Source organism: Ornithorhynchus anatinus, chromosome 20 (genome assembly GCF_004115215.2).
Source record: "Ornithorhynchus anatinus isolate Pmale09 chromosome 20, mOrnAna1.pri.v4, whole genome shotgun sequence".
Taxonomy (NCBI): domain Eukaryota; kingdom Metazoa; phylum Chordata; class Mammalia; order Monotremata; family Ornithorhynchidae; genus Ornithorhynchus; species Ornithorhynchus anatinus.
The window spans coordinates 23,946,050-23,973,353 of record NC_041747.1 but is presented as its reverse complement, the minus strand read 5'-3'; the positions used below and the strand labels follow the sequence as shown (position 1 = coordinate 23,973,353).

Below are 27,304 nucleotides of genomic sequence, written 5' to 3'. Positions count from 1 at the left end.
GGAGAATAGGGATTGAACACCCATTTTACAGATGGGAAACTGAGGCACAGAGGCATTATAGTAATAATTGTGGTATTTGTTAAGCACTTACTTTGTGTTAGGCACTGTACTCAGCGCTGGGGTGGATATAAGCAAATTGGGTTGGACACAGTCCCTGTCCCAACTGGGGCTCACAGTCTCAATCCCCAATTTACAGATGAGGGAACTGAGGCACAGAGAAGTGAAGTGACTTGCCCAAGGTCACACAGCAGGCAAGTGGAGGAGCTGGGATTAGAACCCAGGTGCCTCTCGATTCCCAGGCCTGTGCTCTATCCACTGCCCAGGGTGACAGAGCAGGCAAGTGGCAGAGTTACTAGGTTGTTTAGAAGCATTCACTGTGCCATCTGGACAATCCAAGGAGCGATTAGTACAATGTTCTGCTAAAGAAACAATACTATGAATTGACTGAGTGGATTCAAGCAGAAGGCAGAGGCTCCCAAAGTAAAGCATGTGATTTGCTATTTTTCCTACTGCAGTTCAGACCGTAAGCTACTTGCAGGCATGGAGCACGTCTACCAACTCTGTCAAACTCTACTCTCCCAAGCGTTTAGTACAGCACGCAGTAAAGGCTCAATAAATACAAATCGATTGACCGATTATCTAGCTCGAGAATGCAACCTGGATGGCCGGTCCAAGAGTCTGGGCGAATGAGAGGTGACCTCCAATTGTGACTGGGCTACTATTCTACTCTATCTCTTATTGCCTACTACCTGCCCTTCCTCCCACTCTCTTTCTTGCTGACTTCTGCTTTCTGCACCCTCCTCATCCTGGGCATCAGAGAGGAGGAATAGAGTGGGGCCATGTCTCCCAGTGAGCCTCCAGGGACTTTTTTAAGTTACTCCAGGGCAGTTTCATTTCCACAAAGAGGACGGACAATCTGGGTCTAAATGTGACTGTGCTTGCTGCCTGAGAGCCCTTGGTTTTTTTCCTTTTCTATTTGTTATGGCATTTGTTCAGTGCTTACCGTGTACCCCGCTAAACACTGGGGAAGATAATGATAATCAATAATAATTGTGGTATTTAAGTGCTTACTATGTGCCAGGCACTGAACTAAGCACTGGGGTGGAGACAAGCAAATTGAGCTGGAAACAGCCCCTGTCCTCTATGGGACTCACAGTCTCAATCCCCATTTTACAGATCAGGTAAGTGAGGTACAGAGAAGTGAAATGACTTGCCCAAGGTCACACAGCTGACAAGTGGCAGAGCCGCGATTAGAACCAATGACCTTCTGACACCCAGGCCCGCGCTCCATCCATTATGCACAAGATCTAAGCAAATAGGGTCGGGCATAGTCCATGTCCCATGTGGGGATCAAAGTCTTAATCTCCATTTTACCGAAGAGGGAACTGAGGCACAGAGAAGTGAAGTGATTTGCCCAAGGTCCCGCGGTTGACAATTGGTAGAGGTGGGATTAGAACCGGGGTCCCTCTGAGTCCTAGACCCATACTTCTTCCTTATTGTTTCCCTTCTTCCTACACCACCTTGTCCATGGCCCTGTATACCTTGCCCTTTTGGCTTGGTAGCCCCTGAAGTTAAGAGTTTGGTGGTAGCAATGCCGGGGGGAGGGGTGTCAGAACTGGGGGCGACCTAGCGGACAGGAGCAGTGTGATCCAGTGGAAGTAACCTGGGCCTGGCAATCAGGAGACTTGGGTCCTAATCCCGGCTCCACCACTTGCCTGCTGGAGGACCGTGAGTCCAGTCGCTTAATATCTTTGTGCCTCAGTTTCCTAATCTGGAAAACAGGGATTAAATGCCTGTTCTTTTTCCCCCTTAGACTGTGAGCCCCATGTGGGATAGATATTCTGTTCGATCAGGTTATCGATCAATTAATGGTATTTATTGAGTGCTTATTGGGTGCAGAGCACTGTATTAAGCACGTGGGAAGAGTACAGCGCAATGGAATTAGTGGACATGTTCCTTGCCCATAAAGAGCTTCCAGTCTAGGGAATTTATATGCACATATTAAGCATTTAACAAATACTGTGATTGTTATCGTCAACCATCTATGTGTGAGGGCACCCCTGCCTACAGACAAACACACACACACTCACACACACCACCACCACCTCCCCTCCCCCGTCCCTGGTGGGGATTCCTTGTATGTGCCTCTAACACTGGGACAAATGTCACTCTGATGCCATGAGAGAGCAGGCATTTTCATCCTGAAAATAATTTGCCAGTAAAAACAAGGAGCGTGACCCTTGTTCTCGTGGAAGATGAATAAAAAAGAAGCCCCATGAGAGCGGTGGGCAACTGAGGAAGAGGGAGAGTGGTGGGAAGAAGGGTGGGAGAGTCTGGGTTTTGGTGGTTCTGGGATTTCAAACCCGGCTCCCAACCTTCAGAGAGTGGAATTAGTTGAGAGAACAAAACACAACAAACTGCCACTGCCAAACACACATTCTTATTTCTACAGAGAAAAACAAAAAAAAAAACCCTAAAAGACTCACAGGTTTCTTGGACATCAAATGGCTCTTAAAAATGCAATTTGGATGAGCTAAGTGTAAATGAATCGGAAACATAAGGATTAAGTTGCTTTAAACCCAGGTTTCAAAACCGAGGGAAAAAGCGGGCAGCAAAACCCCCTTCTGCTGTGTCTGTACCCTAAACGTTTGAGGAACGGCTTGAGTTTGTTCTTTAAGGCAAATGGTAGCAGTGCTCTGTCCAACTCTGCCTTTGACTTAAAGCAGGGTCTGGGCTGCCTTGATTTCCACATTGAGTCTGGGACTTTTGCAAATATTCCCCACTCTCTTCTCACGTGTGCAATTAGCTATTCCTTGAGTTCTCTATTAAAGGCAGCAGTCTTCCTTTTTAATAATAAATAGGATCCATTACACAGCCTCCATTTCATCCCCGGATTTAATTTAGACACAGTCACTCCATATAATTGCATGCATATTCACTCACAGGGGACTTAGAAAAGAAGTGAAGCCAGCACAAAGAATGGGCCTGCCCACAAGGAGCTCACAGTCCAGTAGTAAGACGATCAACGTGCTCCTCACTCTCCTGCTGCCACTCAGTCAATCGTATTTACTGAACACTTACAGCAGAGTGCTGTACTAAGCACTTGGGAGAGTACAACGTAAGAATAAACAGACACATTCCCAGCCCACAGCGAGTTTACAGTCTAGAGGGGAAGGCAGACATTGATATAAATAAATTACAGATTTTACATTTAGTGTTTCCAGGTAGAAAACCAGAAGGAACAGAAAGCATTCTACTGATTTAACTCGCTGCTCTCTGGGAAGGAGAAGTCAGAAAGCAGGATTACCGTGTCTGCCAGCATCTGCTGTTGGAGGAGAAGCTGCTTTTGCTCCATCATCTGTCTCTGCAGGGCCTGTTTCTTTTCCATCAATTGCTGGTTCAACATCGATTGCTGGGAGTTCATGAAACCACTTCCAGTGTTTGGATTTGAGCAGGAACTGGGACTCGAACTCGGGCCTGAGCTCTGGCTGACCACAGAGTGCTGATCCTAAAGGGGAGGAAGGAGTAGTTGAAAAAAAAACCACACACACACACACAAATTTGGGGAATTAAGAGGGAAAAAAAGTGCAGATCACAAGCTGAGGATCTGGACCTTTTTGAGCTCATTAAAGATGGAGCCTAATGACTAAGTGCAGGCCAGGGAACAGCTTCTGAACTGAGGGAGAATGATTTATATGCTCATCACAAGGTGCGACACTCACCCAAATGGAGCTAATAACTCTAGCTTTACCTCCCTAGACCCAGGTAGCTTGTAATTCCAATTTAGTTGGGAGCAGCTTGTTCTAGTGGAAATAGTATGGGCTCTGGATCAGGAGACCCAGGTTTTAATCAATCAATCAATCAATGATATTCATTGAGCAGTTACTATGTGTAAAGTACTGTACTTATCTAATAATCAATCAAAGTTATTTATGGAGTGCTTACTATATGTACAGCATGGTACTAAGCGCTTGGGAGAGTATAACAGAATCAGCACTTTTCCCTGACATAATTTCAGTCCTGCCACTTGTCTGCTGTGTGGCATTTTCCGCATCTGAAAAAGGGCAATAAATTACCTCCCTTTCATCAATCGGTGCTAGTTACTTACTTAGTTGACTACTAGTTACTTAGCCAGTTACTTAGTTGAGTACTTACTGTGTGTAAAGCACTGCACTAAGCATTTAGGAGAGTACAATACAACAAAGTCGGTAGACATGTTCCTTGTCTTTTCAGACTGTGAGCCCCATGTGGGATAGGGCCTCTATCCACCTATCTTGTATCTACTCCAGGGTTCAGCACAATGCTGGGCACGAAGTAACCCTACACAAATATCATAATTATGATTAGTATAGCACTCTGCAGCAGGTAGGCATTTGGTAAATAGTTGTGGGCAGACTGAAGGATTTTCAGGGTCCGTGACATACATTAGGATACTTAGGATGAAATGTCCCATTTAAGAGCAAGGCTTTACCTTGGCAGAAGCCCTGAAGAAAAGGCCTCGCTATAGAAATGACATGCAGTGTAATGACTCCTTTTCTATGATATTTGTTAAGTGTTTAGTATGCATCCAACCCTGTTCTAAGTGCTGGGATAGGTGCAAGTTAATTAGGTTGGACACAGTCCCTGGCCTGCAGATTCACACAGTCTTGGCCGTCTGATCTACCTAGATGGACCACGGAGATCCGGTCTAAAAGCTGGGCTCTACCACCAAATCTGATAAGGATTTTTCAGCCCCTGGATGGTGGTGGGAACGGTGGTGGTGGTGGGTGGGGGAGGGAAGCAATCAGGATACTCAATAGAAATTGATCTGACTACATGTGGAACTGGCCGGACAGATTGCCAAAGTCTTGCCAAAGTCTCCTCAGGTGGAAGGATGAGGTCTGTGATGTCTAGAAGGTTGTCAGGTTTAACACTGGTGGAAAGGAGGGAAGGAGGGAAAGACAGAAGGGAGATGGAAGGAAGGAGGAAGAATGGAGGGGAGAGGGAGGGAGGAGGAAAGGAGGGAAGAGAGGAGAAGAGAGGGATGAAGGAAGAAATGAGTGGGGAGGGAAGGAGGAGAGAGGAAAAAAGGAAGGAAGGAAAGAGGGAAGAGGGAAAGGAGAAAGGACGGAGAAGCAGCGTAGCCCAGTGGCTAGAGCCCAGGCCTGGGAGTCAGAAAGAACTGTGTTCTAATCCCAGCTCTGCCACTTGTCTGCTGTGTGACCTTGGGCAAGTCACTTCACTTCTCTGGGCCTCAGTTACCTCAGATGGAAAATGGGGATTAAGACTGGGAGCCCCAAAGTAGGACAGGGACTCTTCCCAACCTGATAGTTTGTATCTACCCTAGCACTTTGTACAGTGTCTGGCACACCATGGCACTTCTGGCTCCACCACTTGTCAGCTGTGTGACCTCGGGCAAGTCACTTAACTTCTCTGTGCCTCAATTACCCCATCTGTAAAATGGGGATGAAGACTGTGAACCTCACGTGGGACAAACTGATCACCTTGTATCCACCCCAGTGCTTAGAACAGTGCTTTGCACATAGTAAGCGCTTAACAAATGCCATTATTATTGTTATTATTATAAGCGCTTAACAAATACCATACACAAAAAAGATAAACAGAAAAAGTGGTGTATGGAGAGGAGCCTTGCACACATTCTATGAGCCGGGAGCATTTAATTTCCATGAAGTTTACAAAGCTCCATCTTTCACCTGTGTGTCATCCTCTCTCCTTGTACTCTCCCAAGTGTGCTCTACATACAGTAAGCATTCAATAAACACCACTGATGGATTGATTGACAAACATCTGGGGCCCCTCTCTCCCTCGGTCTGGGAGAGGGGAAAGGAGGGTGGGAGAAGGAGCAGACATCACAGTCAGAATCATCTGGACACAGATGGGACTGGGATCAAGGATGAAATACAGGGAGACTGTTTTTCAGTGGCATTAAGCGGGCATCTTTCCAACGAAAAGCTCAGCCACCCCAGCAAATTTTACGGGCTTTCGCCCTTGCTTCACCCATTCCCTGCGCTTGGCACATTCCGGTGATGAGGGAAAGAATTCCGATTTAGCGACGGCTGCATTTTTCTGTCCTTACGTTAGTTGTAAAACACAAAACACCTCTTTCCTTAGCGCTGCAGGCCTTGCCAGCATGTTGTGCAAACTTCTGCACATCAATGGTTTTGAAAGGAAAATTCTGTTAGGCATGAATTGGCTTGGATCTCAGTGAACTTCGATCTTGCTTAAACTCTGTCCACGTTCAGCCTGCATTAATTGAAGTCATCTGGGTCTTCCCCTTCCCTCCATAGCGCATGAAGCATCTGGTCAAGGCGATATGCCCCTTAGCCCGACAGATGGAAGTTTGTCAACTTGCCAAACACAAGTCCTAGGCCCGGCTCTTCCACTTGCCTGCTGTGTGACCTTAGGTAAGTGGCTTAACTTCTCTGTGCCATGGTTTCCTCAGTAAAATAGATACGAGCTACATGTCTTCTTTCCTCTTAGGCTGTGAGCTCTCTATGGGACAGAGATTGTGTATGATCCAGACTTTCTTGCATCTTCCCTAAGTGTTTGACTCAGTGCCTCCTAGTTTACACAAAATAAAATTAGCCACTGTTCTTTAAACCCGTGCCTGAAAACTATCTTCCTCTTTAGAACTGTGGTATTTCTTAAGCATTTACCATATACTAAACATGGTACTTAACACAGGGGGTAGATACAGGAAAATCGGGTCCCACCTGGGGCTCAGAGAGTAAACAGCGGGGAGAAAAGGTTTTGAATCCCCATTTTGCACGCGAGGGAACTGAGACACAGAGAAATTAGGTGACATGCCCCACATCCCCCAGCTGGTAAGTGGCAGAGGTGGGATGAGAATCTGGGGCCTCTGATTCCCGGACCTATGCTCTTTCCACTATGCCATGCTGCTTCCCACACTGTTCCATATAGAGAGAGAGAGAGAGAGAGAGAAAGACATGGGGGGACAGGGAGAGAGAGAAGGAGAGGAAGAGGGAGAGGGAGGAGAGGGAAATAGAAGCAGAGAGGAAAGGGAGAGAGAGAGAGACACACACACAGAAGGAGAGGAGGAGGAGGAGGAGGAGAGAGAGGAATAAGGAGAGGGAGAGGAAAAGAGAAAGGAAGAAATAGAGGGAGAGGAAGAGAGAAAGGAGAGGGAGAGTTGTCCTTTACATTCAAAGAAGACACTGATGAGGGTGAGGTGTGGTTGAAAAAGCCAATGTTTAGACTGTGAGTCGTTGTTGGGCAGGGATTGTCTCTATCTGTTGCTGAATTGTACATTCCAAGCGCTTAGTACAGTGCTCTGTACATAGTAAGTGCTCAATAAATACTACTGAATGAATGTAGTCTTGGCCACTTTGTATGCACCAAAAGGCTCTTGCCTCTTGTTATGTTGTCACATTTGAGTCTTTTAAGTTCAACTCACCTGGACTCCAAATTTACAGTGCAATCTTTATGGGGTGGAGGTAGAAACATTTATCCAGTGGAAAAAAAAAATCGTTAGCAATCCTAAGAGCCCACTAGAGGTTTCTGAAAAAAAGTCATCAGGGAAGAAGGAAAGTCTTGGGATTTCTAGTCAAAGAAGCAGTGTGTATAAGGGAGATAATCATGTAAATCCCGTTAACAAATCCCAGAGTTTGGGGCCTAGTTCCACCCCCATTTTGAAAGCAGCCCTTCTGTAAATCAGGGGAGGCGATGTGAGAGATCTTTGAAAAAGATGTTAATCTAATTAAAATGCGAGGCCCACCACTTGGTTCCCTTTTAATGTAATGCAAGGGCTTTGCCAGGCAGGGTTGATTCCCCTCCAAGATAGTAAGAGTTGGGTCTCATTCAGTGTGCCCCAGATGAAAAAAAAAAAGAAACGAGGTCCTTTTGAAGTATGTTAAAATAGCCAGAGTCTCTCTGAATTCAGCCCGTTTTCCGGCAAGCACAAATGTTCAGAGGACTCTATGGTGGCACTGTGACTGACTGAAAACAGTCAGAGACAATCACCAGATATTGTTCTCGTCTTTCAAACCCAATTTGCTCTGTTAAGGGACCCTGGGCAAAATGACTCTCTGTTTCTCTTTCTTCAGTTTTTTTCTTCTGGAGGGGGGAATTTATTACAATTTTTCAAGAAAATGAAGTCATGTAAGCAACTTGACATCCATGAGACTATCTTGGCACCGAGTGAGTTCCCCTTTCTTTTTCTTGGCTTCCAGAACTCAGCATCTGCAGCTTGCAATACTAAATTCAAGATAAAATACCCAGCTGGGCAAGTTTGTACAGTAGATCTCACAGACGGGTTTGCTATTCAATCAATCTTTCTTTCTCTCCTTGTCTCTCCCTCTCGTTCTCAGTTTATTACTCTCGGTATCTGTGGCTGTCTGTTTTTGGTCGTCTGGGTTTGTCTGCTTCGCCTCTCTTTTCCTTTCTCTCTCTGCCGTCCCCCCACACCCCGGCCTCGATAAACTGGCTTAACTGTTCCTCTTAAATATTTGCCTCCTGCACTGGTTACCAATGATGCCACCTATTTCTAGACACGATGAACTAACTGTCTCGACTGTTGTAGGATTCTCTACAGGCTGGGCTGGCCAAGCTACAGTCTGCGTTAAGGGTGAGGGTTAAGTCACTGAAGCAACTCTTATTTGAGCCACCAAAGCTCACTTATCAAAATCCACCCACCTCCAAAACTTAGATAATAATATTAAGAACAACAATATAATAATAATAGCAACAGTAAGAAGATAATTATAACAGATACCATAAATAATAATTATCATAATCACTTATGGTATTTAAGCGCTTACTATATGCCAGACATTGTACTAAGTGCTGGGGTAGACACAAGCTAAGCTAAGCTACAGTCCCACTCCTACATGGAGCTCACAGTCTAAGGGCGAGGAAGAAGCGGTATTTAATCCCTCATTTTACAGATGAGGAAACTGAGCATCAGAGAAGTTAAGTGACTCACCCAAAGTCATCCAACAACCAACAAAACACAGCAGTCAATAAATAGTATTTATTGAGTACCTACTGTGTGCAGAGCACTGTACTAGGAGTTTAAGAGTTAGACCTGATCCTCACAGAGCTTACAGCCTAGCAGGGGAGACAGGCACAAATATAAATAACAGAGAGTTGAAAGAGGAAAAAGACGACATGGACATAAGTTAGTATGGAAAAGGGCATATAAATGTTTAGGGGGCACAGAAGGGTGTAAGTAGCAGGAGGGCGTGATATAAAGTGGGGAGATGGAAAATGAATTGGGGTGGCCTCTTGGAGGAGCTGTGATTTCAGAAGGGCTTTGAAGATTAAGACCGTGTACCCCAAGGGGGACATGGACTGTGTCCAACCTGATTAGCTTGTGTCTACTCCAGTGCTTAGTACAGTGTCTGGCACTTAGTAAGCAGTTAACACATAGTATAAAAAAAAAAGTATAAGGGTCAAGGCCATCCAGGGGCAGAGATGTGGGGTGAATCTGAAGTGAGTCTCCCCCTTCTAGACTGCAAGCTCATTGTGGGCAGGGAATGTGTCTGTTAATTGTTGTATTGTACTCTCCCAAGTGCTTAGTACAGTGCTCTGCACACAGTAAATGCTCAATAAATATGATTGATTGAACAAATGAGTGAATAAAGAGAGGGATTCCCCAACTTATTTGGGAAGGAGGAAGGAACCCAGTTAGTGCCTTTTCTAACCTCTCCCCTCCTGCAATAACCTCCCTCAAAAGCCTGGCTGTAACACAGGGAAGTTAATATCATAATAATCAGAAGCAGCAGTGGTCTTTGGAGGATGTTCTTTGGACCCACGGGAGGACTGACTCCTTTATCCCCCAAAGGTGGAGGTTAGTGGCAGACGAATGGAGGAGGACGGTGCCGGAAGTTTGGATGGTGGATTGCTCCTGGAAGTCGGGGCAGATGGTAGGGTCAGGTCTTTCCCCAAGAAAGATTGAGTGCTCGTCTGGAGCAGATGGAGGTGGAGTTTGAGTGAGTTATGAGGGCTCAGTGATCGGCTGAGCGCCAATGTTTATTGCAGGTGGAGCGGGTGGTTTGGAGGAGCCAGTGTTAAGAGGAAGAGGAGGAGCAGGAGGAGAAATGGCCTTTACAAAGCTTCCTGAGGTGAGAGATCAACGAATCAATAATATTTACTGAGCGCTCATCCTGAGCAGAGCACTTTACTAGACGCTTGGGAGAGTACAATATAACAATTGATAGACATGGTCCCTGGTTGGAGCATGGGCCTGAGAGTCAGAAGAACCTGGGTTCTAACCCTGGCTTTGCCTCCTGTCTGCTGTGTGACCTTGGGTAAATCACTTCACTTCTCTGAAGCAGCGTGGCGCAGTGGAAAGAGCATGGGCTTTGGAGTCAGGGCTCATGAGTTCGAATCCCAGCTCTGCCACTTGTCAGCTGTGTGACTGTGGGCAAGTCACTTAACTTCTCTGTGCCTCAGATCCCTCATCTGTAAAATGGGGATTAAGACTGTGAGCCCCACGTGGGACAACCTGATTCCCCTGTGTCTACCCCAGTGCTTAGAACAGTGCTCTGCACATAGTAAGCACTTAACAAATACCAACATTGGGCCTCAGGTCCCTCATCTGTAAAATGGGGAATAAGATTGTGAGCCCCACGTGGCTCAGTGAAAAGAGCCTGGGCTTGGGAGTCAGAGGTCATGGGTTCGAATCCCAGCTCTGTCACTTGTCAGCTGTGTGACTGTGGGCAAGTCACTTCACTTCTCTGGGCCTCAGTTACCTCATCTGTAAAATGGGGAATTGATTGTGAGCTTCATGTGGGACAACTGATTACCCTGTATCTCCCCCAGCACTTAGAACAGTGCTCGGCACATAGTAAGCGCTTAACAAATACCAACATTATTATTATTATTATGTGGGACAGGGTCCGTGTCCAACCAGAGTACCTTGTATCTACACCAGCACTTAGTACAGTGTCTGGTGCATAGTGAGCGCTTAACAACTACCATAAAAAGAGGAGTTTACTGTCTAGAGGTAACACAGCTGAGTCCTTGACATGGAAATCCTTTGAGAGTGTACTTTAGCTCTTTACCCATGAATCCAAGGGAGCAAAGCAACAGAGAAACAATTCCTCAAGCACGTTCCTTTGCTAATAACATTTTTGAGGTTCTCTACACAGCAGCTTGATCCAAAATAACCCATTAATTCCATTCACCAGAGAGCCAGCTCGGGATGCTGTTAATAATCATAGCAAAAATAAACCTAAAGAGGAATCTGACAATTGCCCACCATTAAACCAAGCCAACTAAAACTGGTAATGAGTGCGGGTGTCTCATAGCTGATCTTAGCCCAGATAAAAATGATGGGAATGAGGACCGGATCTTGGGAGAGACACGGGTCATATTCTTTTGGGGAGTTTGTTTTAGTGCACTGTCTTCTTTCTCCCTTGACTCTTCTCTCTTTGATATGTTCATTAACTTTTTCCAGCTTTATAACCTCCCTTTTTACAGTAGTGCATAATTTAGGAGGAATTTAGTTTAGAGGCAGTTTTTCCTCCTGAATAAACATGGCTTTGTGGAAAGAGCACAGGGCTGAGAATAGGAAGACCTGAACTCTAATCCCGGCTCCACCACTTGTCTTTTGTGTGATCTTGGGCAAGTCACTTAATTTCTCTGTCCCTCAGTTTCCTCACCTTTCAAATGGGGATTCCTCTTGTCTCTTCTACTTAGACTTTGAGTCCTATGTGGGACAGAGTCTGTAACTGAACTGATTCTATTGTAACTACCCCAGCCTTTATCATAGTGCTCGGTACATAGTTAGCCCTTAAGCAGCATTACAATTATCATTTCTGGTTTCCACTGTTGGGATTTTTGTCCATCCAGCCCCACTATCTCTCCTTGTTCAAAGTGAAGGCAGTGCAGCAAAAGAAGGGGAAGATGGTGCATGAGGAAGAGATAAATGTGAGACAAGGACCACATATGACCTGATTAACTGATTAAAAATAACAACTGTGGTATTTGTTAGGCACTTGCTATGTGCCAGGCACTGTACTAAGTTCTGGGGTGGTACAGCCAAATCAAATTGGGCACAGTCCCTGTCCCACATGGGGCTCGATCCCCATTTTAAGATGAGGTAACTGAGGCACAGAGAAGCGAAGTGACTTGCCTAAAGTCAGGCAGCAGACAAGTGGCGGAGACCGGATTAGAACCCATGACCTTCTGACTTTCAGGCCCATGCTCTATCCACTATGTTATGCCATTTCTCTATTCCAGCACTTAGAACGGTGCTTGACACATAGCAGGCACTTGAAGGGATAACGATAATAAGTAATAATAATGAACTTAAACCTCAATGATTCGGCCCTCGTCTTTCAAGCTGATATTTGCAAGGCTAGTCTCTATCGAGAATGTTACACAGCTTGGGGGGATTTCTTTCAAGGCTCTGAAACAAGGAAACACTTTTCATCAGAAAAAAAATCCCAGTTTATTCCTGGCTTCTGAAGCCAGTGAATGAAGCAGTGGCCTTGGGTGAAATGTACAGTGAGTTCGAACCCTGTTGGGGTCCGACTTCCATCTCTGGTGGTCTGGCACCCCTCCTCCCCTCCCTGGTTAAGCAGCCACCCTCTTTTACAAGTGAAATTAAATGGTGTCGCTTACGCCTTCTTTCTCTTCAACCCATGCTATTGCTTTGATTCCGCCAGGGCTCTGCCTCTACCTCTGTTTCCTGTGTTCTTTGACCTTCCTTCAATTTTGCTGCTCTTTCACATTCTCTCCCAAATCCACCAGGAGGGGGGTGGGGGGCTTAGAGCAAGACATAGTTTACCATAGGTCTGGCTAACAACAATAAAATCAGCAACCCCAAAGCCTTTCACCTTTAGTTAAGGTTTACTAGTCGCACGCTTCGGCGGAGCGTGATATAAGTGGCAACTGTGAAAGCAACACCAGGTGTGGCAAATAGCTAACACATGGGTGGGCAAAAGACCATCTTTACACGCACAGAATGCAGACTGGATTGCCACTCTCCCAGCTCCATGAAGATGGAACCTTACGGTCACTGTCCTCTGGAGTGAAATGAGAAGTAGCATGGCCTAGGGGATAGAGCACAGGCCTGGGATTCAGAAGGGCCTGGGTTCTAATCCTGGTTCAGCCGCTTGTCTGCTGTGTGACCTCAGGCAAGTCATTTCACTTCTCTGGGCCTCAGTGCCTCCTCTGTAAAATGGGGATTAAGAGGGTAACCCCCATATAAGACATGGACTGGGTCCAATCTGATTATCTTATATCTATCCCAGTACTTAGTACAGTACCTGGCACACAGTAAGCATTTAATAAGTATCATGAGAAAAGAGAGGGGGGCAGTGATAAAAACCAAGGCTTTGGGAAAATCTGTAAGCTCTTTGTGAGCAGGGAATGTGTCTGCTAACTCCGCTGTATTGTGTTCTCCCAAGTGCTTAGTACAGTGCTCTGCAAACAGTAAGCACTCAAAAAAATCACCGATCAAAAGAATGAAATGTGAACTCCTTGGTCTTGGAGAATATGTGTCATTGGCATCTAATACAGCACTCCATTCCTTGTGGCTGCTCAGTAAATACTTGGTGATTGGCTGATCGCCCCATGCCAGTGCTGACCTGGCCAGCATGGTTTAGTTGGGAAGGTCTCAACAAACTGAGGGCGGTTTTATTTATGCCCATCTGGATTACTTACTCCATCCTTTTGACTGTTGCATTAAGTTTTACGGCTTAAACTTTGGTTCCTGAATCAAAGATGACCCAATTAACTCTTGCCCAGGAAAGCCCATTAAAGGCCAGATTTTTGGAGAACAAATACCCAACCTCAGTGAATTCCAGATTGGTCTACTCTTTGGACCTTGTTTCAACTACATGCACGGCCTGAGTCGGCAGACATACACCATTGATGTTGCACAACTAAAAGCACAGAGAGAGGTCGAGGCAGAAACCTAACTCATGGTCACCAAACACGTCCAGGGGTCAGATAGAATAGAGTACTCTGTTTCACTGAGGGTTGAAAGGGATGAGATTCATTCATTCATTCGTTCATTCATTCATTCATTCACTCGTATTTATTGAGCGCTTACTGGGTGCGAAGCACGAAGCGTAAGTTGCAAGTGGAGAAATTTAGGCCAGTTGTTAAGGCTCTCTGTTAAGAAACCAAGCACTGCTAGTATTAGAATGCAACGGTGGGGATGTTTGTGGAATTTGCTCCCATAAACTTCAGCTCAATGCCTCTCCTGAGTCCCTTCTATGAGAATGTCAGCCTTCGGCCATTTGTGCAGTGGTACTACCTGGCTCTGTGCCAAGGCTTCAAAGAAGTGTGTGACTGAGAGGGATGGGGTGAGCATTTTAAGGATAAGATCAAGGAAAGGGGCAGACAATGTTCCTTCCCAGCTGAGAACTGTCAGGCAATTCCTGAGGACAGACCTATCTGGGGTACTGAGGACATGAAGGGAGTGGTTCTCATTGAGCAAAACCTTCGCTCGGACAGAGAGACAAGGCAGCAAAAGAGAAAACAACGCCAGGCGTTTCAAACATTGAATGCAGCAAGATGACAAGTGACAGCCTTTTGTGTGTGCCTAATGTGGCTAGGACTGTGGATCCTGTATTGGCCACAAATGCATTCTTAGGTGATCTTTACCCTTTGGGATGGCTTTTTTTTTTAATGGTATCTGTTAAGCGTTTACTAGGTTCCACGTGTTGTACTAAGCGCTGGGGTACATACAAGCTAATCAGGCTGGAAAAAGTCCATATCCCACATGGGGCACATAGTATTAATCCTCATTTTGCAGATGATGTAACTGAGGCCCAGAGAAGTTCAGTGACTCACCCAAGGTCACAGAGCAGAGAAGTAAGTGGCAGAGCTGGGATTAGAACCCAGGTCCTTCTGACTTCCTTGCCTGTGGTCTACCCACTAGGTCACGCGGCTTCCTATGCTCTTTCTTTGTTGAATTCATATAGCCGGGGAGGAAGGGGAGAAGTGGTGATTCCCCAAAAGGTGGTCTCGGATTACATTAGAGCTGAAGCGTGGGAGGGTAGAACTACGAGGGTGGGGGAATACAGGGAGGAAGACAGCTGCATACATGTCCAGGCTCCTTCTTCCCAATCCGGTCCCCTTCCCAACTCTTCCTTCCCATCTGAGACCAAGCTCCACCCCTTAGAATGTAAACTCCTTGTGGGCAGGGAAACACATCTTGTCCTTTCAATGCATTCCCAAACACTTAGCACCCTGCGCTGAATTTGGTAGATATTCGATAAATCCCACTGCTACTGCTACCCCTCTACCCGGTGAGCGTCCATTTAGGAGGGCAGTAGAGAGTGGTGGACTCAGGACTTTAGAAGAACAGCACTAGAGATTATGTATGGGAGGAGCGTGGAAAGAGAGGAAAGTTTTGTCTCCCCGCCCACAAGGGAGAAGGAACTAGTTTTGTCAACTCCAGAGATTACCCATCAGATGCATCTGCTCTTAGACCTCTCCCATCTCCCCCTCCTTTTTCCCCCTCTACTGCTTCACAGCGTGGCTCACTGGAAAGAACACAGGCATGGGAGTCAGAGGACGTGGGTTCTAATCCCGGCTCCACCACCTCTCTGCTGTGTGATCTTGGGCAAGCCACTTAATTTCTCTGTGCCTCAATTACCTCATTGGGAAAATGGGGATTAAGACCGTGAGCCCCATTTAGGACAACCTGATTACCTTGTATCTACCCCAGCGCTTAGAACAGTTCTTAGCCCATAGTAAGCGCTTAACAAACACCATAATAATAATAATAATGATCTCTGCACTGAGTCCTAAGGCCTTCAACTTTAAGCTACTCAACTCAGTTCCCACTCCCTCAGCATTTATGGACTAATCACTAAAACACTTTATTTACAAATTATTATTTGTCAATGTGTAATTTATTTACAAATACCACAAGTACTACAAATCGTAATGACCACGAATGCCATCATCACTATTATTATTAGAAATACTACAATTATTATCATTATTTCTTATTTTAGTGTCTGTCTCCCCCACCTGTCTACTATTGTAGACAGGCTCTGCACAGAGTAAGTGCTCAATGAATAGTACTGATGGATCCACTGATTGATTAGAATTTGGATCAGGCTTTCCACTTGTTACCCCATCATATGTGGGTATATATTGGGTATATATTGGGTCCCACTAGACTGTAAGCTCGTTGTGGGCAGCATTCAGGCTGACCGATTCTGTTGTATTCTCCTAAACTTGTCTGTTCCGTGACCTTAACTTCTCCGTGTCTCAGTTCCCTCATCTGAAAAATGGGGATTAAGACTGTGAGGCCCATGTGAGACATGAACTGTGCCTGACCTGATTAATAATAATAATAATAATGTTGGTATTTGTTAAGCGCTTACTATGTGCAGAGCACTGTTCTAAGCGCTGGGGTAGACACAGGGGAATCAGGTTGTCCCACGTGGGGCTCACAGTCTTAATCCCCATTTTACAGATGAGGGAACTGAGGCACAGAGAAGTTAAGTGGCTTGCCCACAGTCACACAGCTGACAAGTTGCAGAGCTGGGATTCAAACTCATGAGCCCTGACTCCAAAGCCTGTGCTCTTTCCACTGCGTCACGCTGCTTCCCACAGTGTGATTAGCTTGTGTCTGCCCCAGTGCTCGGTACAGTGCCTGGCTCAGGGGAAGCGCTTAACAAATACCAAAAAAGAAAGCACTTAATTGAGTGCTCATCACACAGTAAGTGCTCAATAAATACCACTGACTGATTCATTGATATTGGTGTTCACAATCTATCATTTAACTACTTATTCATTCTTTTCTTCCTCCTCACTGCTTGTAATTTGGGTCCCCCTTCCCAATAAGTATAGAGTAGGCTCCTTGTGGGCTGGGACTGTGTCTCCTACGACTACTGTATTTTCTCAAATGCTCTTCAGTGCGTATGGGTTTATTAGTTGAATGGCCAACAGGGGAGGCCTCTCCTTTAAACTCTCAGCCTTCCCTGAGATGGTCACAGATAAAATAACGGTTGATTTGGGTACCTTACTTTGACGGGCTGTGGCTTCTCTGAAGTCAAAATAGAGCTCCAATACCATATGATTCATTCATTCATTCAATAGCATTTATTGAGCGCTTACTATGTGCAGAGCACTGTACTAAGCTCTTGGAATGTACATATCAGCAACAGATAGAGACAGTCCCTTCCCACTGATGGGCTTACAGTCTCATCGGGGGAGACAGACAAAAATAGCAATAAATAGAATCAAGAAGCAATATGATGCTGATTCGCTGATAGTTTTATCACTTGACAAAGTGCAATAGCTTAGTTTGAAACGATTCACTTATTATGAATATAATGTCTGCCTTCTCTGCTTACTGAGAGACAGTAAGTTCGAGAAATCCCACTGTTTCTTCAAAATATTTGAATAGGGAAATGCATGGGCCTTTTGGGGTCATTATTTGAATTTCCAACTCGTGTCTCCCCTCAGGCTGAGAACCTCTAAACCTCAGCTGTGAATGCACAGATTTCAATGAACTTTTTACCTTTTGCATCTCATTAATCTGCTCAGGGTTGACTTACAGATTTCTGCTCCCCATAACTGGAAACAGACTCGGGATCTGAATGAAACTACCTGGTGAAATTTCAGTTGGGTTTACATCGGTGCCACATGTTTCTAGCTGTGGGATCGGGATATAATGCACGGGTTGGAGGCTGTGATTTATTGAGTAATTACCAGTGTTTACAGCATTTTGTACTTCCCTGTTTTCTAATTCCAAGTGGTATTTTTTGGTAACTTTTAAAATGATATGCCCAAGGGATTTCGGCAGCTCTTCAACTGCTGGCAGTATCCAAGTAACAGGTCATTTAGTCTGTATCTAAACATTAAAAACAAAATAAATACAAGCTGTGACTAAATGAGAGCCAATGGCATTCTGCTTTAACTTTCAAAATATTGATGTCCGAGCAGCCAGAAGAAAACAAATTGGGTTGATGGTCGGGAGTTTACAGTGTCCTCGCCCCTCCCAGGAAATCTGGTTTAAGGAAGGACCGTGGCCAACCATTTCCACCCTGAGCTGAGGCCATCATGGTCACCCTTTCCTCAGAGGGACGCTGGATACATTCATATTTATCGCCTTAGGTTGGAGCCAAGAACATGTAAAGGGTTCGCTCTCGATTCAGTGCCTGCGGGCCCTCAGAGATATCTGTGCCGGGTTTTATGGGAGCTATCAGAAGAGCCATACTAGTCAGTCAATCAATCACTCAATCATATTTATTGAGCCCTTACTGTGTTTAGAGCAGGGTGCTAACCACTTGGGAAGAGGACAGTACAACAGAGTTGGTAGACGTGTTCCCTGCCTACCATGAGCTTATTATAGTCTAGAAGGGGAGACAGACATTAACATGAACGAATAAATCAGGGCTAAGTACCCAAGTGCTATGGGGCTGTGGGAGGAGTGGATAGAGGGATGCAATCCAAGTTTGAGGACAGTGGAGAAGGGAGTGGGAGAAGAGGAAATTAAGGCTTAATCACAGAAGCCCTCTTGGAGGAGATGTGCAAGGTTCTTGAGGAGTGGAGAAACACAGACTGAACCTTTCTGTAGAAAAATGATCTGGGCAGCAGAGTGAAGTATGGACTGGAGTGGGGAGAGACAGCTGTAGACAAATCTCCAGGTTTGGAGTCTGAATTACAACTCTGTTTGAGGGAGGAAGGGACAGTGCCTATCAATAAAATGGGACTGTCCATAATGTACTCCACCTTCCTTCTGGATTTACAGAAGAGGGAATGAGCGTGGTGCATGTCCACAACCTGGGGAGTGCCCTCTCTCGTGGTGAGCCAGCGGGGGGTGGGTAGGTGGCACTCAAGTCCTACACAGGGCCTTACTAAGTTTAGGACTTCTGTGTTTAGGACTTCTGGATCCACACCTGGAGAATCAGGAAAATGTATTAGAGAGGCAGTGTGGCCTAGGGAAAAGAACACAGGCCTGGGAGTCAGGGGCCCTGGGTTCTAATCCAAGCCCTGCTACTGTCCTGCTGGATGATCTTGGGCAGGCCTCAGTTACCTCATCTGTAAAATGGGGACAACATCAACATCCTACCACTTTGTTCGTGAGCTTAGGGGTGGGTGCGGGGCAGGACCTGACCCGATGATCTGATATCTACCCCAGCACCTGGCATGTAATGATGCTTAATAAACCCACCTCCACCACTTGTCTGCTGTGTGACCTTGGGCAAGTCACTTCACTTCTCTGGGCCTTACCTCATCTGTAAAATGGGGATTGAGACTGTGTACCCAACATAGGGCAGAGACTGTGTCCAATTAGATTTGCTTGTATCCACCCCAGCGCTTAGTACAGTGCCTGGCACAAAGTAAGCACTTAACAAATACCATCATTAATCATTGATTAATTGCTATTACTATGATAATTACTATGATTAATAAATGCCATAATAATAATAACCCTCTTGGATGTACCTGGGTTACTATCATATACAGTTGCCTCTGGGAGCTCCCCGGATTCCCCACCAATTCAGGCTGCCCAGCCTTCAGGGAAGCCTTGTAGTGTCCCTGAACAACATAGCCTTCGACTGTGAGCCCCATATGGGTCAGGGATTGTGTCCAACTTGACGATCTTGATTCTCTCCCAGAGCTCAGTACAGTGCTTGTCACATAGTAAAAACTTAACAAACCCCACAATCATTATACTAACATAATTATTGTTATTTATTATTATTAATAATAATAATAATTATTATTATTATTATCCAGAGCATACCATATTCCATGATTCAGAGCCTGGCTGCTGAGTGCCTTCTCTTTCATTACACAAAGAAAGTGAAATCAGCAAATGCATTGTCAAAGAAAACTTCCCTGAGGGAGGCAAGACAGAATCTACATGGCACTTTGCGGATGGAAAGAAGCAAGTGATCAATTTTAAAATCCCAAGCTGAAATTTTTTGTTGTTGTTGTTCCTGGCTTTCTTTGGCAATGTCATGAAACTGCGACAGGCCATGTCCTTAAAGCTCCTTAACTAGATTACTGAATGTGTCTCTAGGAAAATACAAAGACACTCTCCAACTTAGATCATGGATTAGTGGTTGAAATCGCTTTCCAAAAACGTCATGCTTTGGAGGACAGAATAAGCGTGGGCCGGCGATTCAAGACTTGCCGTTAAATTTGCCACTCTGTATTCCCACCCAGCAAAAGGACTTAGATGTTTCCTAACGATGGCCATTTTGTTTCCTATTGTTTCAGTGATTTTTCTCGACATTTTCTATGTCAGAACAGCATCCTCTTGCTAATCCCCCTGCATATGAAATTCCGGCCTGGAGCAAGAGCATTGAATTCTTGCTCTAAACCCCAAGAAATAAGGGTTTGTCAACAAAATGCCCACTTGCAGGCACTAAGACCATTAAATTCGGGCAAAGAGAAAGCCTATATCCACTCATGATCAACGTTCACAATCTCATAGCAACAGACACCAAAACCCTGCCTTGTCCAACAATCAAGTCTTTAAGGGGAACAAAGGTTGACAGTGATTAATCATTAAGCAGTTCCTTGTCCCTTTCTGCACGTGTTAGCTGCAGCCTCCTGCCGCGGCTGTCTGGCATATTTCCTGTCTCTGCACTGCACAGTGCCATGTCTGAAGAGACCAAGCTTGAATTCTCCCTCTGAATCTCCAGAGCAGCAAACAGGGTCTGAATATCTATATGCAAATGCTTTGACTTTCATTCTAAGCATGGTGAACTCTGAATGGCCGCCCAGTGTGTGAAAATAGTAAACCCTAACCTCTACATCTGCCTATTGGATTATTTCCACAGTGAGTTCCACGATGAATTTAACCCTGTTTAGCAGAATCAATTTTGGAAATCCGTTTCCTCAAATGTTCTCTCTCGAGTACAACATGTTGCATTTCACCTACAGATCGTTCCTTTGTGGGGGCTCAAAATGCAGATGTTAAAAAAAAATCCCTTAATCATATACTGTAATCTCTGGTGGTGTTGCTACGGTCTCAGTCGGAACGTCTCCTCTTTATTAAGAACTTGTTTACCACCGATATGAGAAATCTCCTTTTTCTTGTATGTTTATTGTCCACTACTCTAGCTCTCGATCATCACGGTTAGCTCGTCTTGCCTGTGTTGTTAGCTTGTCTTATCATTTCACTGGCTTCCTCGAGATTTTGGCTATTTCAATCTAGACGCAATCCTGACGTTTGGGTTTCACATGATCATATTTTAGTGAGATGAAGCTGAGGTAGAAAATACAGGCCCTTTAGCTGTGATTGAGTAATTTCCTGGAAAAGGAATGGGCCCAGGTATGAAGTGTGACCATTGAAAGTCAGTTGGGCAATTATAACTGTGATTTCCAACACCAGATACATCTGCTGACAGTATCATTTTCTTGAGGGTTTCTCTATTCATCATTAAAATGTACAGTGAGCATTTGCTAAGGCCTTTTTACTGCTAATCTTCGTGTTAATCTACTTCCCTCCTAGCCAGCAGAAAAGCATCAATAATTGGGTCTCCTGTGGTCCAACGGAAACTTAGGGGAAGCAGCATGGTGTAGCGGAGAGAGCACGGGCCTGGAAGTCAGAAGGTTAAGGGTTCTAATCCTGGCTCTGCCACTTGACTTCTGTGTGGCCTTGGGCAACTCACTTAACTTCTCTGGGCCTCAGTTACCTCATCTGTTAAATGGGGATTAAGACTGTGAGCCCCATGCAGGACAGGGACTTTGTCCAACCCGATTTGCTTGTACTCACCCCAGTGCTTAGTACAGTGCCTGGCCCATATGGGGCAAAATGGGGACTCAATCCCTGTTCACCAGCATTTAGTAAAATGCTTAGCACCTCATAAGCACTTAAATGCCACAATTATTATTATTGATTTTTAATGAAATTTCTTCATTTCCCTCTAGAGGTCTATGAATTCTAATGGCTAATAAAACTGTTGCTCTCCTCTTCCATACAGTCTGCCCACGTGCATGCACTCAAAAATGCATATTGGCAATCATTCAGTCACCAAATGGTACTTACTGAGCGCTTACTGTGTGCAGAACACTGTACTAAGCACTTGAGAGAGTACAATATAAAAGAGTTGGTAGACATGATCTCTACCCACAATGAGTTTACGATCATCGTCATAATAATAATATTCAATGATAGCAGTTCTAGATCACCAGAGAAACATGCTTCTGACTGGTAGCGGAATGGGGGTGTGAGATGGATGGGTGGGGGGTGGGGGGACGGGAGGAGAGGGCAATAATCAGGCACAGTTACCATTAAAATCCCATCAAAACTCTAAAATTGTCCATTGTAGCCCAAGGTGACAGGCCCTACCAATAGTTAGCTCCATGTACCTGAGGACCTGACCTTCTGCCTTTTGGCATGGCCCTGCCTCTGATGCTAATTCTCCCTCAGAATTACTCTAGAAATTCTGCATCTTATCTTTTCTCTAAAATAGGCATAACCTTTTTCAGCAAAGACCAAATTCCAGGCAGGAAAATTAGGATGGAGAGAGGATGGAGGGAGTGGAGGGTTTGGGGTTTCTAAAGCTAGGGAAAGGGAACAGAGAATCTGGCAGGTGAAGAAACAATCGATCATATTTGTTGAGCGCTTACTGTGTGTAGAGTGCTGTACTAAGCGTTTGGAAGAGTACAATATGACAGAGTTGGCAGACATGTTCCCTGCCCACAGCGAGTTTACATTCCTCCGTCTTTTTATAGTCCTGTAGCATTTCCTCATATGATGTGCACATCTTTTCAGCTAGCAGCTGCAGCACCAATATCTCATTTCCCCGCATTCCTAACTTTCGTACAATCTTATGAGAGAAAAGGTGATTATAAACATGTTGATTCACATTTGCATTGTTCTTTGCAAATGCTAGGGCAGTGGAACAACCTTCAGAGGAAATCCTGCACATTAGAGACCCAAGCCCTCACCAGATCAGGGTTTTTACATTCCGAACATGTTAAACTGAATTCTTAATTTTTCAATGAATCACAATTTCTGCCTTCTTGACCAGAGATCTCTCTGTTTCTGGAACGCACTACTTCTGCTAGGGAAAGTGAAGAGAGAAGTAATTTTTAAAGTTCAAATGATGAAAAACATCGAATGGCTGGGTATTTTCAATCTGTTCCACATGAGAATATTCCAGGAAATTACCTTTTAGCTGATGTGCATCTTGTTTGTGCAGTAATATTCCATTAGCAGGGAATGACTGTGATCTAAGATTTTTTTTAATCTCTAAATTCTATTAGTCCCCTGCGCAAAGTCAAAAATCCAATTCTCTTTGTCCTGGTTTCTCCTAGTTTCCATGCCAGCTGGGAACAGTTTTTGCCCTACCTAAGTGACCAGCATTTCTCTTGTTTCTAAAAAGAAATAGATTACAGAGCACATGCCATTATTCTCTGAATGGTCTGTAAGTAGCACGGTTTTGTTAGCGGATGAAGCTCAACCTATGGTGCAGTACAGAGCTCTGTGCTCTGGAAGAGGATCTCATCCTAAGGATTGCTCTCTGGATAATAATAATAATGACATTTGTTAAGCGCTTACTATCTGCCAATCACTGTTCTAATCACTGGGGTAGATACAAGGTAATCGGGTTGACCCACATGGGGCTCACAGTCTTAATCCCCATTTTACAGATGAGGGAACTGAGGCACAGAGAAGCTAAGTGACTTGCCCAAAGCCATACAGCTGACAAGTGGTGGAGCTGTGATTAGAACCCAGGACCTCTGCCTCCCAAGCCCGTGCTCTTTCCACTAAGCTGTGCTGTTTCTCAACCTCCAAACAAACAGCCCTGTAGCTTGGCAAGAGAAATTTAACCTTAGGGTTATCTTTGATTCCTCTCTCCCTCGCAAGCCCCATATTCAGTCTGCCATCAACACTTTTCCTTCTTCGTGTGTCTGCAAACTCTGTTGTACTCTCCCAAGCACTTAGTACAGTGCTCAATAAATACCACTGATGATGATGATGATGATGATGACGTTTCCAGAATCTACTCCTTCTTTTCCATCCAGACAGCTACCATTGCTGGACCAGGAGCTCGTTCTAACCCGAACTGACCACTGTGACAGACTCCTCACTGGTCTCCCTGACTCTAGTCTCTCCTGTCTCCAGCCCATAACCAATTCTGCAGTCAGGATCGTTTTTCCAATCTGTCCTTCTAATACGCCCCCACTCCTCAAAAACCTCCAGGGTTTGCTCATTCCTCTCTGAATCAAACAGAAACTCAGTCCGCTTTTTTCCTCTTAAATATCCACTCTCTTCTCCCACTACACTCCAGCTCACACTCTTTATTCCTCTAGAAAATCTACTTGTCATGCCTTGCTCTCTCATCTTCTCAGTGATGACCTATTGCTGACAACCTTCCTTCTGTCTGGAATTCCCTTCCCCTTCGCATGTGATAGACCTCTCCTCTCCTCATTGTTAAAATCCTTCTAAAATCACATCTCCTCCAGGAGGCCTTCCCTGATAAATTCCTAATCTCCCACTCTTATTTCCCCAACTACTATTGCAGTGATTCTTCATCATACAGGCCTGAAGATAGTCACAACCCGGCTAGCACTTTCTTTATACTCTTATTACTTCCTCTTAGTTGTAATTAATTTTGGTGTTGGTGGCCCTGCCTAGATGGTAAATTCCTTGAGGGCCAGGATCATTATTTATTAATTTGCTGTACTCTCTCAAGGACTTAGTACAATACCCTGCAAACACTATTGTGACTGACCGATTGAAACTTTGCTTGATGATTTAACCAGAAGAGTTTGGGGATACACTGTGATCCGTGTTTCAGGCGAAAACGAGGATGACTCCCAGGAGCCTGGCCGCTAAACAACCCCAGCCAGTTTTCTGAAACTTCAGGAGGCTTTATGGAGGTGACCTCATGGATGGGCATCCCCTGTCCCCTCTTCCACTATCACCCTGTTTCCCCTGACTTTCTCTCTCTCTTGGTCCCCTCCTAACTCACCTCACTACTCTCCCACTACAACCCTGCCCACATACTTTGCTTCTCTAAGGCTAACCTACTCACTGTTTCTCGATCGTCTATCTCGCCCCTGACCTCTCACCCACGTCCTGCCTCTGGCCTGGATGCCCTCCCTTTTCATATAATAATAATAATAATAATAATAATGATCATGGCATTTGTTAAGTTCTTACTAAGTGCCAGGCTCTGTTCTAAACGCAGAGGTGGATATAAGCAAATTGGCTGGATACAATCCCTGTCCAAAATGGACCTCACAGTCTTAATCCCCATTTTACAGCTAAGGTAATGAAGGCCCAGAGAAGTTAAGTGACCTGCCCAAGGCCACACAGCAGAAAAGTGGCAGAGTTGGAGTTAGAATCCAGGTCCTTCTGACTCTCGGCCTGGGCTCTATTCCACTAGGCCAAGGTGAGAAGCAGTTTGGTCTAGTGACAGACACTCTCCCCATCTTCAAAGTCTTATTGAAGGCACATCTTTTTCAAAAGGGTTTCCCTGACAAAGCCCAAGGTCACACAGCCTACAAGAGGTGGAGTCAGGATTAGAACCCAGGTCCTTCTGACTTCCAACTATGCTCTAGCCACTAGGCCACATGGCTTCTTGAAAGAAAATTCCTAGTCTTAGAATATTGACCAACACCCAGGATCCCATTCAACAACTGTGACCCCAAGTACCAGGATGAGTCTGGTCCGAGGTAGAGTAAACTAAGGGCGGGGGGGGCGTCCAAGAGAACTCTGTAGGTGGTGCTATTGGAGGGAAGACCTGAAGGACGCAGATCCAAAAGGAAACTGCAGAGAGCACAGTCAGTCCGCGGAAGAAGCTTGCAGAGGCCTTCAGGGAAAGGCAAACCAAAGGAAAAAAAAGGGAGAACAGGTATTGAATCCTCATTTTACAGATGAGGAAACTGAGCCACAGAGAAGTCAAGTGACTTGCTCAGGTCACACAGCAGGCAAGTGGCAGAGCTGGGATGAGAAGCCAGGTCCTTTGACTCCCAGGTCCAGGCTCTTTCCACTAAGCCCTGCTGCTCCTACCTGCACTATTTCCTAAAGTAAGAAATGCTAACCACTCAACTGGTGGAAAAAGTTTTTCCTTTTGTCCATATTGAACCTACCACCTTCAAGCCTCAGTGACTGTCCTGGAGTCCCTGGGTGGTGTGGGATTTGATGACTGGCAATTCCGCATTCACCCTTTCCACACAGGTTATTCATGAGTTCACAATGTCCTGTGAAGGCTGATCGGGGAGTGACAAAAATTTGCTGCAACTGGAGGGGATATTTCTTTGGCGGAGAGAATAATTCAGGGCTTTAACTGTGCTGCTTCTATAGTGTTCTCCTTTGATTGATTGACTCCCTTCAACCAAGACCCAGAAGCACAGGTCCTTGTGTTACATCACTTCTCCATGTATGGCCAGAGTCTCCTATGACTAGAATTTATTTTGTAGTTTTTTAGGTCAGACTTGAGGACCTCTTAGAGCTGTTTTCTCTGTCGTCTTAAGCATCTCCCGGTTTGGGAAAGAGCACACTGCTTTGGGAGCTTGAAATCAGACCCTCATGCTCATTTACTGTAGGGGCAATTAACGGCGAATGTCATTAGACTTTTTCCAAGTACTATATTAATCAAATTAATGGCTTATGTCAAGGTCACCTTTAATATCGATGAAACAAGCACTATGTCTTTGGTGCAGTGGAGAACACACACACAAAAGACATGGAGAGTCTATGTTAACACCGTAGGAGCAAAGCAGGCTTTTGGGAAGGGCTTTCGCTCTCTCAGACCGCTAAGGGGGTGTTTAACACAGCAATCCCTAAATACTGGTGAAATTGAGCTCCATCGGTTAGCACCCTGAATCTGCATCTTAGATCAATCAATCATATCTTCAATGAGTGCTTACTGGGTACAGAGCACTTACCGAGTGCTTGGAAGAGTACAGGATAACGGAATTGGTAGATACATTCCCCGCCCATGAGGAGCTCACATCTTTAAATGCTGATGGTGGCTTTCGTGGGGTTTTTTCCTGTTGGTTAATGGAAAGGGAATATCGATCCTAATCAGAAACACCCCATCCTTCCCTAATGGGTGGGACTCCCCTGGGTTTTCCAAGGAACACTTTTGGGATTGAGAAAAATTCCTTCTGGCAACGTGTCTATCGGTATAGAACACCCTGTGACCTCAGAACCAATGGTTGTGACACATACACCAGGCATTCAGTAAGGTATGTGAACAGTGCTATTAGGTTCCCAGGTTCTAATCCCGGCTGGGCCACCCACCTGCTGTGTCACCTGGGGCAGGTCACTCAACTTCTCTGTGCCTCAGCTTCCTCATCTACCTCCAATTTAGGCTGGGATCCCCACGTGGGACAGGGACTGTGTCTGAACTGATTATCCGGTATCTATCCCAGCGCTTAGTTTAAT

The 27,304-nt window shown here is 45.2% G+C and overlaps 1 protein-coding gene across 2 annotated transcripts in view; it reads right to left on the bottom strand.

The window, feature by feature from the left end:
• MAML2 (mastermind like transcriptional coactivator 2) overlaps nt 1–27,304 on the bottom strand; it is a 292,052-nt gene that overhangs the window by 8,255 nt on the left and 256,493 nt on the right. For both annotated transcript variants that reach the window (XM_029048321.2, XM_029048320.2), the window contains one exon: nt 3,308–3,508. In XM_029048321.2, the coding sequence (XP_028904154.1) occupies nt 3,308–3,508 (201 nt within the window). The remainder of the gene's footprint in view (nt 1–3,307; nt 3,509–27,304) is intronic.